The sequence below is a fragment of the Nicotiana tomentosiformis genome, chromosome 2, assembly GCF_000390325.3.
Source record: "Nicotiana tomentosiformis chromosome 2, ASM39032v3, whole genome shotgun sequence".
Classification (NCBI taxonomy): Eukaryota; Viridiplantae; Streptophyta; class Magnoliopsida; order Solanales; family Solanaceae; genus Nicotiana; species Nicotiana tomentosiformis.
In genome coordinates this window covers 121,660,563-121,678,987 of record NC_090813.1, presented here as the reverse complement: position 1 = coordinate 121,678,987, position 18,425 = coordinate 121,660,563, and the positions used below count along the sequence as shown (strand labels likewise).

Here is an 18,425-nt window from a genome sequence, read left to right as displayed (position 1 = left end):
TTTCTGAAGGTTATTACTCGGGGATGGTTGTTTTAAACTTGAGGGATGACAGGAAGGAAGAGGAAAAATAGATCTTTAAAAAGAGAACTATGCTGTTAAAATCAAACATAAAAAGAGAACTTACAGAAGGTATATACACATTCTCAAAGCAGGTGCAACAATAGTATTGCGAAATGCAAGAACTTCTAATTACAACTCTATGGTCATGCCTCGCGGATATCTCTCTTATCATAAAATCTCATGATCCTTTATTTGTCTTTCATCCCCTCGAATAAGTAAAATCTTGCTCTTTCTAATTAAAAGAAAAGGGGGCAAAGCGCGATATCTTTCTAAACTGTCAATTAAACTAACCCACATTTCGATTATGAGTAGAAATCCATCCCTGAATAAAAGAGGGACAGAACTTGCATGGCTGAATCTATGGAGGAGTAACTCGACTACCAGTACCAAAATAACGGTCTCCAAATTCACCCATACCAGGAATCACGTGGAGGTCCTTGTTAAGAGTTGTGTCAATCTCTGATGTTACAATCTTCAATCTTGGGAATTTGTTGCATACAGCGTGTAATCCTTCAGGCGCCTGCATAATTAATTAATATAGTCAAAACTATCCGACACAAAATAATCCCTCGTCATTTTGGCAACTAAATTTGTGTCAAACTACTTCGGTTTTAGAAAAACAAAGAAGTCATATTACTGATATAATTAATGGGTTGTTAATTAAGTGAGATGTTTAAAGTGAGGCAAAGGGTAGTTTGGAACAAATACTCTTATGATTAATGCTACTAAACGTCTTTTCTCAAGGGGTGTTCAAAAATCATAGAAGACAGAAGGACTGGGAGAAGTACAATGGTAAACTATCTGAAACAAAATACTATGGGTTTTGACTTTTGCAATTGTTGAATACGATTACTCACTGATATCAGGTTTAAGAAAATGATGTTAGACTCTGGTACACCTTTGCTAAGAAGCACAGAAATAGCTTTCACTGCAGAATTCCCTGGACAGTAATTAACAATTCATTGATTAGTAGACAAAGTTATTCAGGAATTTATTGATTGACGGAAAGCAAAGCATTTCCAACCTGTAGCTAGTACTGGATCAAGCAGCAAAACATGGCGACTTGCAATATCTTTTGGTAGCTTCTCGTAGATCAACTGTAATGTTGCTGGGATCGGTAAGAAACTGCATTTTTCTATATGTCCTGCTATTAAGCTCTTTGTTGTTGGAGATTTTAAAAGTGCAAGTCAAAGTACAAGTGTGAATGAGGAGAAATTGTCTGTATGGATTGGAAACAACTCTTTCAACCACTTTATAAAGGCGTGCTTTGTTTTCTGGACAAAATAGAATTCATATTATAAAGGTGCTTAGCAATTACTCCATTTAAAAGATGATGACTTCTTTTAAAGAAAATAACCTTGCTATCTTGCTTTAAAGCTTTGAGGTTTATTTAGAACTCGACTTCAGTCTTCAAGTCCAGACAAAAGGTTGCGCAGTTAATAACAAAACTAACTTTTTATTTGTTTAAAATTCGAGATATTTACATTATAGTACTAATAGATACAATGTCTTAATTTGGAGGCATGTCTACCACGAATAGGCATACAGTCAAACCTCTCTATAACAGTCTCGTTTGTTCCGAATATTTTTGGATGTTATAGCGAAGTGCTGTTATAGAGCATATATTATAACATAACATGAAAACTGGTTCCGGAAAAGCTTGGTTTTTATAGTGAAGTGTTGTTATATAAGGATATTGTTATATAGAGGTCTGACTGTACTTGTTGTTATATAAGGATGTTGTTATATAGAGGTCTGACTGTACTTATTGTTATATAAGGATGTTGTTATACAGAGGTCTGACTGTACTTGTTTGACTTATAAAGGCATGTTATGAGAGCAGAAAACAGACAACACATGATACAGAAACCTGATGCAACAATTTACTCTTCTCGGCCGCTCTTAAATGTATAGATCACCCTACATTTTATTATTTGACTACATTTCTTTATTGCTCTTGGTGAATGTGCAGATACAGTCAAACATCTCTGTAACAACCTCGTTTGTTCCGAATATTTTTGGATGTTATAGCAAAGTGTTGTTATAGAGAGCATATATTATAACATAACATGAAAATTGGTTCCGGAAAAACTTGGCTTTTATAGTGAAGTGTTGTTATATAAGGATGTTGTTATAGAGATGTCTGACTGTATCTAATGATGCATAATGCAGTCAGATTTTTGGCTTTATTGTTTTCCCTAGAATGATATTGGCGGAATTCTTTTTGCAGATCAACTTTTTTACAGGTACATTTTCTCTTGTTCTGGGGATTTTGAGAACAACGAGGACGGGGGAATGAGAAAATGCAATTAAACTTGAATTTGGTTGACTGACCTGCCTGCCACTTTTACCCTCCCTGTGGATTAAAATTTTGCCGATTTTGATTCCCTTGCAGCAAGCCCTCAATGCATTTTCCATGCTTTCTCCACTGATCCAAGGTAACCATGTCAACTTTCAGTTTCAATTACTGATGTTTATTACTACTACAATGGAAGATGTACTTGAATGACAGGCTACACTCTTGAGAACTGGTGTGTAACATGAAACAGAATTCTTAATTGTATGCTGGAAATTCTACCCATACTATAATAGAAATAATGAATACCTTCTAATGATCGACACTCCACACAAGCTTTTACAGAAAACGACACCACTGTAAACAGATCCTGCAAAAGAGGGAAAGACAATTTTTTCAGCAGATTCCTATGAGTTTAAGTTTTGTACACCATAGTGCATAGGGTTTTTCATCTATAACAACATGTAACTCTTTATAGCAAGCCTAATATGATAACCTAGAAAATAAAATCATAACCTGCTGTATCCGGCTATTTACACGGTTTAATATTGTAATATGGCCAAATTTTTATGACATTTGCCATGACATAATATCCATTATAACAAATTTGTGGATCATGACATTTGCCATGACATAATATCCATTATTAGGCTAAGGATTTCTTGCTATAAATAGAGAAGTTTCTCCTCATTTGTAAACACACCAATTCAAGAGATTTTTACTCTTGTCTTTCTTTCTCCTCCTTTATTTCATTATAGAGTATTTTGTAAGAGAGTGGGTGTTGGGAAACACTTGTGTGAACCTTTTCTTTGGAGTGATCTTGTGAGGTTATTCTCTTGGGGTATTTGGGATTAATTAGAGTATTTACTCTAATTTTATACTCTCTTTTGTACTCTTGTTGGTATAGTGAAATTGCTTTTTTCCGCTTGTGGACGTAGGTCACTTTGACCGAACCACGTTAAATTTGTGTCTTCTTTATATTCTTTAATTGCCGTTATTATCACCTTCCATTGTCTTTGTTATTGTCATTATACCGTTGTTTGGCTAAATTCCGCACTACCCGGGTTCCCGATCCTAACAAATTAGTATCAGAGCCAGATCTAACCGGGTTAGTTTAAATAGCCAAAATAACTCTAACAAAGTCTTATGTTGAGAAATTTGACCGAAGTGCAAACTTCGAAATGTGGCAATTAAAGATGAAAGCTATCCTAATTCAGGATGGCTTAGATTTGGCATTGCAAGGAAAGGAGAAGATGCCGGATAAAATGACGGATGAGGAGTTTGCCGTCATAGACAAAAAGGCAAAAGCATGTATTATTTTAAATCTTTCAAATGAGGTTTTGCGTGAAATTGCAGCAGAAAGCTCAGCCAAAGGCATATGGGAAAAGCTTAAAGCCCTATATATGAAAAGAACAGTAGAAAACAGACTTTACCTAAAGCAAAAACTCTACACTTTTCGTATGGCTGAAGGTACCTCTATACTTACTCATCTTGATACTTTTGATTCTCTTCTTATGGATTTAAGTAACATAGATGCTGAAATCAAAGATGAGGATCAAGCTGTGTTATTGCTTGTTTCCTTACCCCAGTCGTTTAAACATATAAGAGATACTATGCTTTATGGAAAGGATAATATCTCTTATAAAGATATCAAATCTATTTTGAAATCAAAAGAACAAATAGATAGAGATATTACTGGGGAAACTAGTGGGAACCAAGGGAAAGGCTTATTCATAAGAGGTAGATCCAATAAAAAAGATTCAAGTAGAGAGAAACCTAAATCAAGGTCAAAATCCAGATACAGAAATGTCATGTGCAAATTTTGTCATAAGAAAGGTCATATTATTTCTGAATGCTTTAAATTGAAAAACAAAGAAAAGCATACAAAAAAGAAAAATGAGCATAAAAATACTGACACTGTCGAAGCAAGTGTAGCTGCTGATGAGACTGAGGGAACTATTTTTTTAGCAACTAATAATAGTTTCAAATCTAACAATGAGTGGATTTTAGATTCGAGTTGTTCTTATCATATGTGTCCTAGTCGGGATTTATTTACCACATATGAATCTATTGGAGGTGGAGTTGTCTTGATGGGCAATAATGCTGCCTGCAAAGTTATTGAAAAAGGTACAGTCTGAATCAAAATACACGATGGTGTGGTGAAAACTCTCACCGATGTTAGACATGTTCCTGACTTGAAGAAAAATCTCATCTCTTTGGGCAATCTAGAATCTCTTGGGTGCAAGTACACAGGTGAAGGTGGAGTTCTGAAAATTTCTCATGGTGCTCTTGTGATCATGAAAGCACGCAGATCTAGTACGTTGTATACTCTTTTGGGATCTACTGTTACACGTGCTGCTGCAGTTTCAATATCGGATAAATCAGATTCTGACATCACCAAATTGTGGCATATGCGATTGGGGCATATGAGTGAAAAAGGTCTTTCCATCCTCAGTAAAAGAGGTCTCTCATGTGGCCAAAGTACCGGAAATATAGAGTTCTGTGAACACTGTGTGTTCGGGAAGCATAAAAGAGTCAGCTTCAAATCTCCAGCGATTCATAGAACAAAAGGTACTTTGGATTACATTCATTCAGATCTTTGGGGTCCTTCACGTACCCCATCAAAAGGTGGTGACAGGTATATATTAACTTTCATTGATGATTATTCAAGCAAAGTTTGGGTTTATTTCCTGAAAAATAAAAGTGATATTTTCTTAAATTTCAAACAATGAAAAGTTTTGATTGAGAAGCAAACAGGAAAACAGGTTAAGCGGCTTAGAAAAGATAATGGCTTGGAATTTTGTAATGATGAATTCAATGAATTTTGCAAGAATGAAGGAATTGCTCGACATCGTACTGTGAGAATGACACCTCAGCAAAATGGTGTGGCAGAAAGGATGAATAGAACTCTTTTGGAAAGGGCTCGTTGCATGATTTCAAATGCTGGGTTGACAAACGCCTTTTGGGCAGAAGCTATCTCTACAGCTTGTTATATTGTCAACCGAGCTTCTTCTGCACCTTTGAACTTTAAGACTCCAGAGGAAATGTGGTCAGGTACTCCTGCTAATTATTCTGATTTAAAGATATTTGGTTGCCCTGCATACATGCATGTAAATGATGGAAAATTAGAGCCAAGGGCTAAAAAGTGCATTTTCCTTGGGTATGCATCTGGGGTGAAAGGATACCGACTATGGTATCCTGATCCCATGGCACCAAAATTTATAATTAGCAGAGATGTAACTTTTGATGAATCCTCTATGTTACATTCTAGAAAAGAGTCTTCTAGTTCTTGTAATACAGATAAAGGAAAGAGTACACAGAAACAGGTGAAGATTGAGATTGGCATTCCTTCTGAGCCAAGCTCGTCAACTTTGGAGCAAAATACAGTTGAAACTCCTGAAGTTGAGACAGAAGCTGAAATTCCTGAAGTTGAGACTCCTGAAGTTGAACCAGAAGAAGAGGAGTATTCTATAGCCAAACATAGACCAAGAAGAGAAGGTAAACAACCATTAAGGTTTGGAGATTATGTTGCATTTGCTTTTTCAGTTGCACAGGAAACTGAAGAAATTGGAGAACCATCAAAATATTCAGAAGCAGTTTCTGGTGCTGACTCAGCCAGGTGGCTGATTGCAATGAATGAAGAAATTGAGTCTCTCCACAAGAATGGTACTTGGTCTCTTGTGAAGCCGCCATCAGGAAAAAGAATTGTTGGTTGCAAATGTGTCTTCAAGAAAAAGGATGGCATTCCAGAGGTTGAAGATGCGAGGTATAAGGCACGATTAGTTGCAAAGGGCTATAGTCAGGTACAAGGAGTTGATTTTAATGATATTTTCTCACCTGTTGTTAAACATAGCTCTATTCGTGTCTTGCTTGCCTTCGTTGCCATGTATGATTTGGAATTAGAACAACTTGATGTTAAGACAGCTTTCTTATATGGCGAACTTGAGGAACAAATATACATGCATCAACCCGAAGGATTTGAAATTGAAGGAAAAGAAGATCATGTTTGCTTGTTGAATAAATCCTTGTACGGATTAAAGCAGTCTCCAAGACAATGGTATAAAAGGTTTGATTCATTTATGTTGGGACATGGTTATTCGAGGAGCATGTATGATAGTTGTGTTTACTTTCGGAAGTTAACTGATGGTTCATTTGTGTACCTATTATTATATGTTGATGACATGCGCATTGCTACTAAGGATTTAACAGAAATTCACAATTTGAAAAGTCAGCTGAAAAGTGAATTTAAGATGAATGATTTGGGAGCAGCTAAGAAAATCCTTGGCTTGGAGATCAAAAGAGATCGAAAAGCCAACAGGCTATTTCTGACCCAGAAGAAGTACTTGGAGAAAGTCTTGGAGAGGTTTGGCATGAAAGATGCTAAACCAGTTAGTACCCTCTTGCTGCTCATTTTAAGTTATCAGCTGCTCAGTCCCCGCAGTCAGAGGAAGAGGAGAGGTACATGGCACAGGTTCCTTATTCCAGTGCAGTCGGCAGTATTATGTATGCAATGGTTTGCACACGTCCAGGCATTTCACAAGCAGTGAGCTTGGTAAGCCGGTATATGGCTTGCCCTGGTAAAGCACATTGGCATGCTGTGAAATGGATTCTCAGATACTTGCGAGGTACTTCAAACACATGTTTGGAGTTTGGGGGAAATACTAACACTTTGGTTGGTTTTGTAGACTCAGATTATGCAGGTGATCTTGACAAAAGAAGATCCCTGACAGTCTATGTATTTTGCATCGGTGGTTGCGCTATTAGTTGGAAAGCTACATTACAACATGTAGTAGCTTTATCTACTACCGAAGCAGAATATATGGCAGTGACCGAGGCGACCAAAGAAGCTTTATGGTTGAAGGGTCTATTTGCGGAACTCAGTTTACACCAAAGTGGTATTACCATTTTCTATGATAGTCAAAGTGCCATTCACTTGACTAAAGATCAAATGTGTCATGAGAGGACGAAGCACATTGATATAAAGTATCATTTCATCCGAGAAACCATTGCTGAAAGAAAAGTCTCTGTTCAGAAGATCAACACTAGAGACAATCCTGCTGACATGTTTACAAAACCTCTTCTAGTGTCCAAGTTCAAGCTTTGCCTGAACTTGATTGGCATTTATGAAGAATGATTTTGCCCATTGGGGTTTTTTGCGGAGAAGGTGGAGCAAATTTACTATATATAAACCGAAATTAGGCCAAGGTGGAGATTTGTAATATGGCCAAATTTTCATGACATTTGCCATGACATAATATACATTATAACAAATTTGTGGTTCATGACATTTGTCATGACATAATATCCATTATAACAAATTTGTGGATCATGACATTTGCCATGACATAATATCCATTATTAGGCTAAGGATTTCTTGCTATAAATAGAGGAGTTTTTCCTCATTTGTAAACACACCAATTCAAGAGATTTTTACTCTTGTGTTTCTTTCTCCTCCTTTATTTCATTATAGAGTATTTTGGAAGAGAGTGAGTGTTGGGAAACACTTGTGTGAACCTTTTCTTTGGAGTGATCTTGTGAGGTTATTCTCTTGGGGTATTTGGGATTAATTAGAGTATTTACTCTAATTTTGTACTCTCTTTTGTACTCTTGTTGGTATAGTGAAATTGCTTTTCTCCGCTTGTGGACGTAGGTCACCTTGACCGAACCACGTTAAATTTGTGTCTTCTTTATATTCTTTAATTGCCGTTATTATCACCTTCCATTATCTTTGTTATTATCATTATACCGTTGATTGGCTAAATTCCGCACTACCCGGGTTCCCGATCCTAACAAATATAACTTAAAGTCAATTCCATATATGTGCACCATATTTAGTGTGGACGATATCTGATTGTGCAAATATTTTTTAAACATCAGTGAAATTTAAACTCGTGTGAGAACATCTCCCACCTCCCTAGACTTGATGGGCTAACTTTTTGTTTAAGTGGAAGCAAATGATAATAGCAAAGTGACCTACCTGTAGGAGTGGTTATCTGCTTCTCAGTAAAAGGAAGATGACCAAGACCATGCTCCACAACCTCAAACATGAGTAAAAAGAACGTGTTTCACTACATGGTTGAAAGAGAATTCATTGACATAAGATAAAACGATCATACCAATCGTATAAGGCGGTCAGCATAAAAAACAAAGTCATGCTTGGTTGTTTTTGCATTTCGTACAAGCGTGTGCATCCCACGCATCTAGCAAAAGGGCAAATATTAAGGAACTTGTTCACCTTTGATCTTCAAGAATGTTGAAGCACAGGTCAAGCAATTTACCATACCCGTACTTGAACTGAAATAGGATCAAGAAGAGAATCTGAAGAGATGCACACCTGAAATGTGGAATGTATAACAAATACATTTGAATATATTTTGCAAAGGTGGTGCTGTCCAAGCTTTGTACGAATATGTTGAACTATTAAGTCGATTGCAACATCATTATCTGCTCCTCGTGGAATTATTACATCAGCATATTTCTTTGTTGGATGAATGAAGTCCTCAAAACCAGGTTTAACATATTTTGCATACTGCATGTCAGATAGCACAGTCAGCTTGAAAAATTTAAACTTTCCAAACAAATCAAAGATTAGATTACTAATGAATCAAGAGATACAGAACCCAATGTATGGTGAGTCATCAAAAAGGTCACTGCAACCTAATGTCGAATTGGTAAACACATAGCAGTATTCTGTTTATATGGCACGTACAATAAATAGTTTAACTAGGAGAACAGACCCTATTGACATCCAATTTGGTAACATAGGTAAATTACAGGACCATATAGCAGATTGCCCGTGTAATTAACGGTCCAAAAGAACCTCATTATACAACATTCCTTAACCTTTGACCTGTGTGACGCAGTGCATGAGGAACTACTAAAGAAGCACGGCTAATTTCCATTACGATGTACATTAATTTCTCATGAATTTTACTGATACTGTAAAGAATATTTACACTTTTAGCAGATTTTAACCTATTGTAGCAGATAAACTGTCTTATTTTCCAGGTTACTAAACCAAAAAGGAGTCTCAAGTGAAAAAGAACTGCTAACGTGGTAACCTGCCATACAATTTAGGAGCAACAGAGAATCCATAAAGGAGCATTAAGTGCAAAAAAAAATGCTAACTTGGTCTAGCACGTATTGGATGTTTCTGTTCCTCTCAACAGTATCTCGTCGTATCCTCCTGGCCAGCCGCACATCAGAGTCTGCGTTCATGGGTTTATTAACAGTTTAGGGAGCAATATGGAAGATTGAAAATATGTCCTAAAGGGATTTCAAATCAGAGAATTTGATTTCCAATTTCAAAAGCAAGAGTAAGGGTAAAGAGTGAACCACAAAATATCAAGTAAGCAGCTGTCTTGTTTCTCTTTCCTGTTTGGGGATAAGCGAGGGATGTTAAGGGCCAATAGAGAAGAACCTGAATCAACAAAGATCTTCATGTTCATGATTTCACGTACACGAGGATCATGTAGAATAAGAATTCCATCTAAAATGATGACATCTGAGGGATTGACCTGCATTTGATTACGAAATGTGCTAGAGAATCATCTGCGTTTGAAGTTTGGAACTTTAAAGTAAAGCTGTAAAAGCAAAATACAAAAGCCTATAATAATTGAAAATACTGTATGCTGATACATCTAACTGACTCCAGCTGCTTCAGCAATCATGATTGAACTATGAACTGTTGCATTGTTATGGATTTTCCATCTTTTTTATTAGGCTCAAAGTATGGTTTTCCTATGTGTTATACAGCTCCCATCATTTAGAAGTAGAAAACAGCAGCATCAAACAGTATATATACTGCAAGCCATGTAATCAGGAGGTAACTTATTGCTAAGATGTACAAATTCACAGCCATCAGATAGCAGTTCTAAAATCTGACTGGTACTTGATTCATGATTAGAAGCTTTGCAGTAATGTCAGATTGCTTAAGAAGAACTATACAACTCAAATCAGTGGCCAAGAAGATAAAATTTATTACCACACGGGCTGCTTCAATGCTTCTATGGCTCTTGAAATCATAATTGGGGATGCTAATTGCTTGTCCATGTTTTAATTTTTCCATACATGATAGCAGAAGCTCAGTGTTAAAGGCATCTGAAAAAGAATGCATGATGTAAACGGGCAAGTGACAGATAGAGAACTTATTCGAGCAATATTTACAATCTAGTTTGAAACCTCAAACATCAATTCCTTACCAGGATGATCAAAGTTGTAGTCGTGAACTTTCTCTAACTGCTCTGCAGTTAATGGATGATAAAATGCTTCCTGAAAGTTGAAATTAGGTTGATCAAGCGTTAGAAGATGATGAAAAGTTACATATAACAAAAGAATGAAAACTTTCCAGAATACCAATTGTTTACAGTTGAAAGACATATAAATATGATTTAATGGGACATCAAGAGGTAATTTTCAGATTACAAAGTGAGAGTGCTTATGAATACCAAACAGTAGTAGCAGAAAAAGAAGTGAGCAAGATATTACTTGATTGATTAGTACGACGCGTTGATTCTGAAGCTGTGACATAATCATATTGCAAACAGTTGTTTTGCCAGATGCAGTCCCTCCAGCAACACCTTCACAATTTTAATCATTTTAAATGATCATAAGAAACGCATGGATAGAAATTAAATACTAGTAATCGGACATAAAGATTCTCAGGCATACAAGGGTCAATATCAGCTTATTTTAATCGATATCAATCAATCAACTTTACATCAGTCCCAAACTAGTTGTGCTCGGGTACATGAATTCTCTTGTATCCATCTATTTGAGCTATGGACATTAGCTTATTTGCAGATTTAACTGCAAGGAAGGAGAAGCCAAGCTCTCCCATCTTTTATTTCTCATCGAATCATGTTACTTAACTACAGGAACAAAAAAAAAATTCTTCTTTCTCCTTTGGCCCTTTCAATTCCTTCATAGCACTTAATATAGAGTAGGCCTATCCAATCAACGCATTCCTACGTGAAAAGAAAATGCAATTGTGCGTGTGTGTGTGTTTAGTTCCAAGTCCAAGATAGTAGACACGAGGGTCATAGCCAGATGCACCGTACACTTGATGGATTTTTCTGATGGTGGATAGGTATACATGTGAAACATTACTTAAACGTCAATAAATATTAGTGCTGAAACCATACTTCAAAACTACAATCTATTCAATGTAAGAACCATAAAGGTTGAATCCATCAAATTTAAATCCTGAATCTGAGAGGGTTGAGCCTTACCAATAACGAAAGGTACCTTCAACGGCACTTGTGCAGTGTCCGGGGCAGCATTTGATTGAAGCGAAAAGTGATTTTCGACGCTGCTCTTCCAAGCAGAGGCCATTTGAGAGTCCATCGGGCTATCCTACATGAATAGAGGTCTCATTAATTAACTGGGGCATGCAAGTGGCATTTGTCATGGAAAAAATGAACGGAATTGATCTCTGAGTTTCTAATCCTATTGAAATTCAATTTAATCAATCAATCAACTATTCCAATTTCAAACTCTATCTATATGATCTTTCTCAAGTCCAGAAAAGAAAGATGGTTGAATCTTCATTGTTTTTTCTTTTTCTCTTCAAATTATGAAGTCTACATGGAGATTGTTACACGGTCTAAAAACGATATCCTGAAGAATTTCTAATCCAACGGGTAAAAATTATGGCATAGGTGACAATGAAAAAACAAATGTACAGATGTATAAACGCTAGTTGTTGTCATATTGAAGGAATCTGAAATCATCTCAAAATGGAAATTTACGTACCTCCCGCTTAACGATAGGTGAAATTAATATTCATTGGAGCTCTGTTGAGTGGCAATGGTATTGATAGAGAAGAGCGACGACTCTGTGTGGGTGCTCTTCTTATGGTTTGTGGTGAATTGAGGAAGAAGCAAACTGAATGAGCGGGAAAATCGCAATTGTTTTGGTCACCTATTTATCACTTGCATGTATTGTTTTGGATACCTATTTTTCATTTGCACGTCTTATTTTGGACAACTATTTATTATTTAGCATCTACAATTCTACATACCCTATATTAGAAAAGCTTGGCCACCAAATTTATGTTTCCAAACAAATAAAAGCATGACACGTTTCATTATTTTTACGAGAATTTAATTTTAACACTTATATATGCCCGATTTTGCCTCAAAGGGCTTTGGTCTAGCAATAAAATGTACCGATGGACAAAAATAAAAGGTTGGTACTTAAATGAAAAAGAATAAAGGGAGGGACCCATTATTCGTCAAGTTTTGAATCATACGCCACTAATTCTTAGAAATTTCTCGATTATAAAGAAAATATAAAGTTAAGGGTGCTTTGGCAATTTGTTATAGATGATTTTGATTACCGTATTTGAGATGTATACTCTTCTTGTCCAGAAAAGAATAACGTGGTGGAACTAGGTGAATGCACTTGTGTCTCGGTTTCTTATTTTTTTACGTTGAAACTACATATTTGCAAAAACTAGATAAAATAAGATCACATTTTTATATTTAAAAACATTCAGAATATAGTTAATAAAAACGTATTTAAGGAAACAAAGTATTCCTAATTAGTAATAGTGTCATACATATTTTCTTCTATATGTAAACTTGGAGGAGGAAAAGTATATTGAAACTTGGAGTTCAATTTAAAGTGCTTCTGTAAAGCATCTAATATTTTTGTAAATAGATTGCAATGCAAATAAAGGAACATTACTTCAGATACTCGCACTTAGATATCCCAAAGAAAAGTACATAGGCAATCCAGATCAGATATAGCAAAAATGATACTTGTAACTAGAATAACCTTTTTGTACTGCGTAAATTATAACAGAGGGCAGATGCAATTGGAAATGATTTTCATTTAGAATAATAAAAACAAGAATGAACCTTCATATCAACAATTCAAAAATGTAACAACCCACTTTTCAATTTCTAGGGAATGTATAATTTTTTTAAGTTTTTATGGACCAAATTAACTACAAAATATGGCTGTAAAGAACATAACTCCAACCCCCCCTCCCTCTGCAGATGTATATCAGAAGTCTGCACTTTTGCAGATAGTACACTGATCTTTTGTGATCAAACAGAGATCCGGAATCCAGCTTTCGTTCCTGAAACACACCGAATTTGCCAAACCAAAAATCAGTTAAAACTATTGAAAGATAGTCCCAACATTGTCATTGATGAAGTAGACACATATAACACATTGGCCATCAGGATGCCTCGGCCAGATCCTGGCAACGACTCGCTGCTACATTTTGAACAATGATCGAAATGAGAACTGAATCACAAGTCCATTCGTGAAGAAAAAATACATACCAAAAAAGTATCATTAAATTGTAAATTTCTCCTTCCAAAGTTTCTTTCTTGCGATTAAAACTTTTTCTTCGTTCAAGGAGAGAGCATCGGTCCGCGGTTCTACCTCTGATGACCATCCATCCCATTTTAGTGCAGTCAAGAATTTTCTTACAGAGTTTATTATATGAGGCTTGTCCCTTATAATGACGAGTCCTTCTGGCCGTAGCATGCGGTCCATCTCAATAAGCAGATCCTCAATGCTGCAGCCTCGATCTTCTGTCTCCGAGAGGATCATCCAGGCATGAAGTAGGTCATACGTACGTGGGTACGTTGAAAATGACTCACACCTAATTATATATGATAGTAAGTCCTCAGCAAATTGAAGGCACAAGTTAGAAGGAATATATTGCGAGACTATGACAAAAATGCTTCTATCTGTTTCCTCCTTGCTGTCCATGCCATAGGCGTGACCTACTTTCTAAATTGAGTTATTTCAAAAGATTGACCTTTTCATAGATGTCTATATGTGATCTTTACCTCTTTCATAGATGTTAAGCACAAAATATTAGTCTTGTGTTATTCAGATATTGATATGAAACATTTTCCTTAAACTAGTACCTCTTTGACTAAATCCAATCAATATTTTCACAATGTGGCATGTAACACAATTAATATTTCACTGCACCTGGAAGGTCGTGGAAATATAGGCAGAAGAGTTGTACATTTACATAAAAGGACGAACAAATTCATTATTATGACAAAAACATCATGATATAAGCTACAAAACTATTTATTACTGCAACCAAATTCTCATGGTAGTTATGAATAGTCTCCTTTTCTTGGAAAGCACTGTTTACACAAGGCCTTACTGCTGTTAGTTATTAGTTCATAGGTATTAAGCTAATTGTGCTTCTGTTCTGCTTCATATGAAAACAAAAAGGAAGACATCACTTTTTAGGCTTTAAAAAGGAAAGACATACTAATCTTGGGATATCTACCAAAGGCTTCAGTTAATTGGTTGCTGGTAATAGGAAATATAATCATCGCTAATCAACATTGTGGAACGTGGCAATATAGATAGCAAGCAGGTGTATCACATTTTATACATTCTCATAGTGGAGCATACCTATAGCTAATCCTTCACATATAGCTTAAAGCCTGAGGCTTCCTGCCATAGTCATTTCATCAAAGTCAAAAGCAAAAGATAAGTAAAATGTTGAACTCTTTCTCGATTTCCATTTCGATCTGTTCCAAAGCTCCTATAGGTCCAACTTATATAAGTATACATTATTTCTTTTCTGTTTCACTGGAAGTTTAAAGTCAATAACAAATATACTGAGACTTTCTAGATGGCGGAAAAAGAGATACGAGTAAAGATAATCTATAAAGAAGAACATCAAGTCTTAACTGGGGAATGGGTATAAACTTAAGAAGAACAAAGAGGGATTAGCATATTTCATTCGCAGCTTCTTCATAATTTTTATTTTCAATTTTTTTTATCCACAAATTTAGGAATTATATAAAGTTCAAGCTCCTCTTCTGTAAATTTATAAAGAAAAAAAAAAGCTACACAAGTCACTGGTAATCTGCCAATTTCCAATGACTGATGTGCAAATAATCAGAAAGAAATCTGGATTTCAAAGAGCGCATAGTAGGCAGTTAGCAGTAGACTGACCATATGCCACAAAAGATTAGCAATAATTATGCTTGTCCATGGGAACAGGGAAAAGGGGTGCAAAGAGAACAATGTCCCAAAGAGTGGAAAGTGGCGCACCAGTCATGAACTGTTCCAATCAAGCCTCGATCATATATTATTTTCATTCTTGATAACATGTTAACAGGAGCAATGTTCATCACCCAAATGTCCTTATCCTTCAGTGCAGCTGCAAACCCACCGAGGTTTGAGTTCATGTCCATGACATTCCTAAATGAGTTCTTTTGGCTAACAGACTTCATCTGCTTCCAATAGTCAATCACTCTGTCATGCCATACGCTCTGAAAAAGTATATACATATATTAATTAGCTAACAGACAAATTGAACAAGAAACAGAAACCATTTAATGAAATCCAACAGAAACTCTGTCTTCCCTCTGATTTTACAAACTTACAGTGTCTTTATGGAATTCCTCCAAAGTGACACCAATTTCCTCCAAGCGAGGTGGCGGAGCCGTAAGCCTCTTTGGCCAAGGTAATAGTCCAGTCCCTTTTTCCTTATGCACCTCTTCATTAACATATAATAGCAAGATTATCAGATTAAAGAAGATTATAAGTAAGCATAATCTCCTCGCACGAAGTAGATGAATTAGAATGACACGGCTACTAAGAATGACAGTTCTTTATGAGTTCTCACTTCTAAGATAGTCACACATTATGCACAGAGGAAAACAGGTTTTGACGCACAGTATAAGCAGAAAAGCTTATCAGAAGGATACATATGACCAGCCATTCAAGACTGGATTGAAAGAATATGAACCATTAGCAGTTGCCTACTCACTTGGTGAGTAAGGAGTGATGCAAGCCTTCATCGGTACGTTCCAAGCTTCATCGGGTTCATCACCAGACACGCACAGGGGAGGTTGGGTCCCCGGAGTTCTCTTCATATAACAGCTGTTACTCAGAGGTTTAGCCCATATCACAGTTTGGTCTCTCCTTGAAACAACTCTCCAACACATTCTTCTAAGTAGATCATACATAGCATTCCAAATTCTTCGATTCTCAGCATCATGCGCATAAGCTTCAGGTGAAGAGTACACAAAGTAACCACCCGGTCTGAGCAATCTGTCAAGTTCCAACAGAAGAATGCCGTCTCTTTGGAGCCAATCGATTCTACAACGTGAACAATGTGCCAACTCAAATGATCTGCTTGGATAAGGTAGTCTTTTGGTGCCCAAGACTCCTAGTGCAGATGGGATTCCCCTTTCTAATGCAAACTGTATTTGATTCTCGTGCACATCATTAGGAGCAAGCGACATAGCTATAATATCATGGGAAAGAAGATATGCTCCAAAGCTCGCAACACCACAGCCAACGTCAAGAACATTTCTTATGTTTCCACCATTGCTAAGTTTTTCACCAGGAAATTTGAGCATCTACATAAGTACATACAAAACCATTGAATTGTTATGCAACTATAAATGAATCATCCCGCAACAATAAGTAAAGAGTCAAGCTTAATTACCCCTGCAATTGCTGCAATGTATTTGTCCGCTCCATAATGGAAATGTGTTCCTCCACCAGGGAATTTTATTTTGTCTCCATCGACAACCATCCAATTTTGGTCCGACTTTTCCTGTGCAAGATGTGTATGGGGTATGTTTGCTTTCCACACTTGGTCTCTACTAGCTGGCCATCTAATTGGGATCTGGAAATCTAACAAGGACTTCGTTCGCATCAAAACTAAACACAAACAATAGCAATATCTAAAAGTAACCTCAGTAATGCACATGAGGACAAGTAGTAAACCAATTCAGGATCATGGTTTTTGTACATTTCCCTTAACAAAAGAACCTCAGCTAACTAGTGAAAAGCAATCAATTACTGACCTTGTAACCAACTGGAGGAGGGATAAGACAGTTGTAACGACGTTGAGGAGGGGGGCAATGCCTCTCATAATGCTCCATAACAGTCAAATTGAGCCTCAATCTCAATTGATATATCAAATTTCTGTCAAGACAGGGTATCAACTCGGAATACCTTGTATCACAAACCTATAAATGATAGAAGGGAGAACAGAACAAAGAAAGCAAATCAAAAAACAAAACTGAGCAAAACCACACTAATGCAAACTTTACAACAACAACAACAAAAAAGAAAAATAACAAATCCAGAATTACATGCATACAGGAATACTTTTTGGAACTTCAAGAGACAGTTCTTGATCTTCCAAATCCATGTCCCCGCGCCTATAGTGTGAAATCCCAGTGACTGGATCAGAACCATCTTCAAAAGCGAAAGGGTCACGCGCTCTAGGAAGACCAGGAGCAATAAAAGAACAATTGTACAGACAAATCAAACCCAAGAACACAATCATCCCCAATATAGCATATTTCAACAACTTGGGTCTATGAAGTAGCTCCTTTTTTTGCTTCATTTTTAATTTGCAAAAACCAAAAAATACCCACTTCCAAGATTTCTGCTACTCAAACACTGGTTAAACTTAAAGACCAAGTAGCAGATCCATTTCTGACATACCAAGTAAAGAATTAAGAGACTATTCAGTGCCCATAAAAGGAGTGTCCAAGATTCACTTTATTTAGTTGAGGTACAAAGTAATACCCTGAAATTGAGAGGACTGTGTTAAGAGTTAGTAATAGTATAATATATGGAAAGCGATGACGGCGTTGAACGCCGTTTTAAGCTTACTGTTGGTTGGTTACTGTTAGTGGCACTTTTCGGGAAAAGTCGATAGAGAAAGTAGCGGTGTAAATCAAGAACAACGAGCCCGATAAGTCGTTTGGTTTCCTATTGGACATGAAGAAAAATCTTCTTGACCTTTATCTATTTTCATCACCGAGAGATTGCCTCCTTTGTGTCCCTTTAATGAGTTTTAATACTTACCATGTTAAAACATATGTATATAATAAAGGTCCTTAATTAAACCATTTATAAATTAATCATAGATAAATTTATACATTAAGTATTACTTGATGTAATTTGATAAAAATAACAACTACTATACTTAGGGCGGAGCTAGAAACCCGGCTATGAATTCGGCCGAACCCAATAATTTTTGTTCAAACAGTATATTTATATTAGAATATTCATTAAATATGTACAAATATTAAGTTTAGAATCC

General features: G+C 36.3%; 2 protein-coding genes across 8 annotated transcripts; both read right to left on the bottom strand.

Annotated features, from left to right (window-relative positions):
- Positions 1–74: 74 nt before the first annotated feature.
- Positions 75–12,269, bottom strand: LOC104105967 (uridine kinase-like protein 5). 5 transcript variants are annotated; one of them, XM_070196044.1, is made up of 15 exons: positions 12,106–12,269; positions 11,587–11,710; positions 10,844–10,935; positions 10,558–10,627; positions 10,341–10,456; positions 9,777–9,873; positions 9,485–9,564; positions 8,691–8,885; positions 8,473–8,556; positions 8,334–8,394; positions 2,666–2,726; positions 2,395–2,488; positions 1,085–1,157; positions 918–1,000; positions 75–580 (listed from the first exon to the last, which is right to left on the bottom strand). In XM_070196044.1, exons 2-15 carry the CDS (start codon positions 11,699–11,701, stop codon positions 419–421), a joined length of 1,383 nt encoding a protein of 460 aa, XP_070052145.1. In that variant the 5' UTR covers positions 11,702–11,710; positions 12,106–12,269; the 3' UTR covers positions 75–418. The 5 variants fall into 5 exon arrangements, 4 of the variants coding, with proteins under 4 accessions (XP_070052145.1, XP_070052147.1, XP_070052146.1 ...); XM_070196046.1 differs by having other exon boundaries at positions 11,587–11,705; positions 12,110–12,266; XM_070196045.1 differs by having other exon boundaries at positions 12,110–12,265.
- A 901-nt stretch (positions 12,270–13,170) lies between these two features.
- LOC104105966 (probable methyltransferase PMT9) lies at positions 13,171–17,855 on the bottom strand. Of its 3 annotated transcripts, XM_009614407.4 has the most exons (8): positions 17,472–17,855; positions 17,173–17,337; positions 16,809–16,991; positions 16,125–16,719; positions 15,739–15,851; positions 15,404–15,624; positions 13,651–13,976; positions 13,171–13,442 (listed from the first exon to the last, which is right to left on the bottom strand). In XM_009614407.4, exons 1-7 carry the CDS (start codon positions 17,718–17,720, stop codon positions 13,664–13,666), a joined length of 1,839 nt encoding a protein of 612 aa, XP_009612702.1. In that variant the 5' UTR covers positions 17,721–17,855; the 3' UTR covers positions 13,171–13,442; positions 13,651–13,663. The 3 variants fall into 3 exon arrangements, with proteins under 3 accessions (XP_009612702.1, XP_009612701.1, XP_009612704.1); XM_009614406.4 differs by having other exon boundaries at positions 13,171–13,976; XM_009614409.4 differs by having other exon boundaries at positions 13,171–13,976; positions 17,464–17,600.
- Positions 17,856–18,425: the final 570 nt, after the last annotated feature.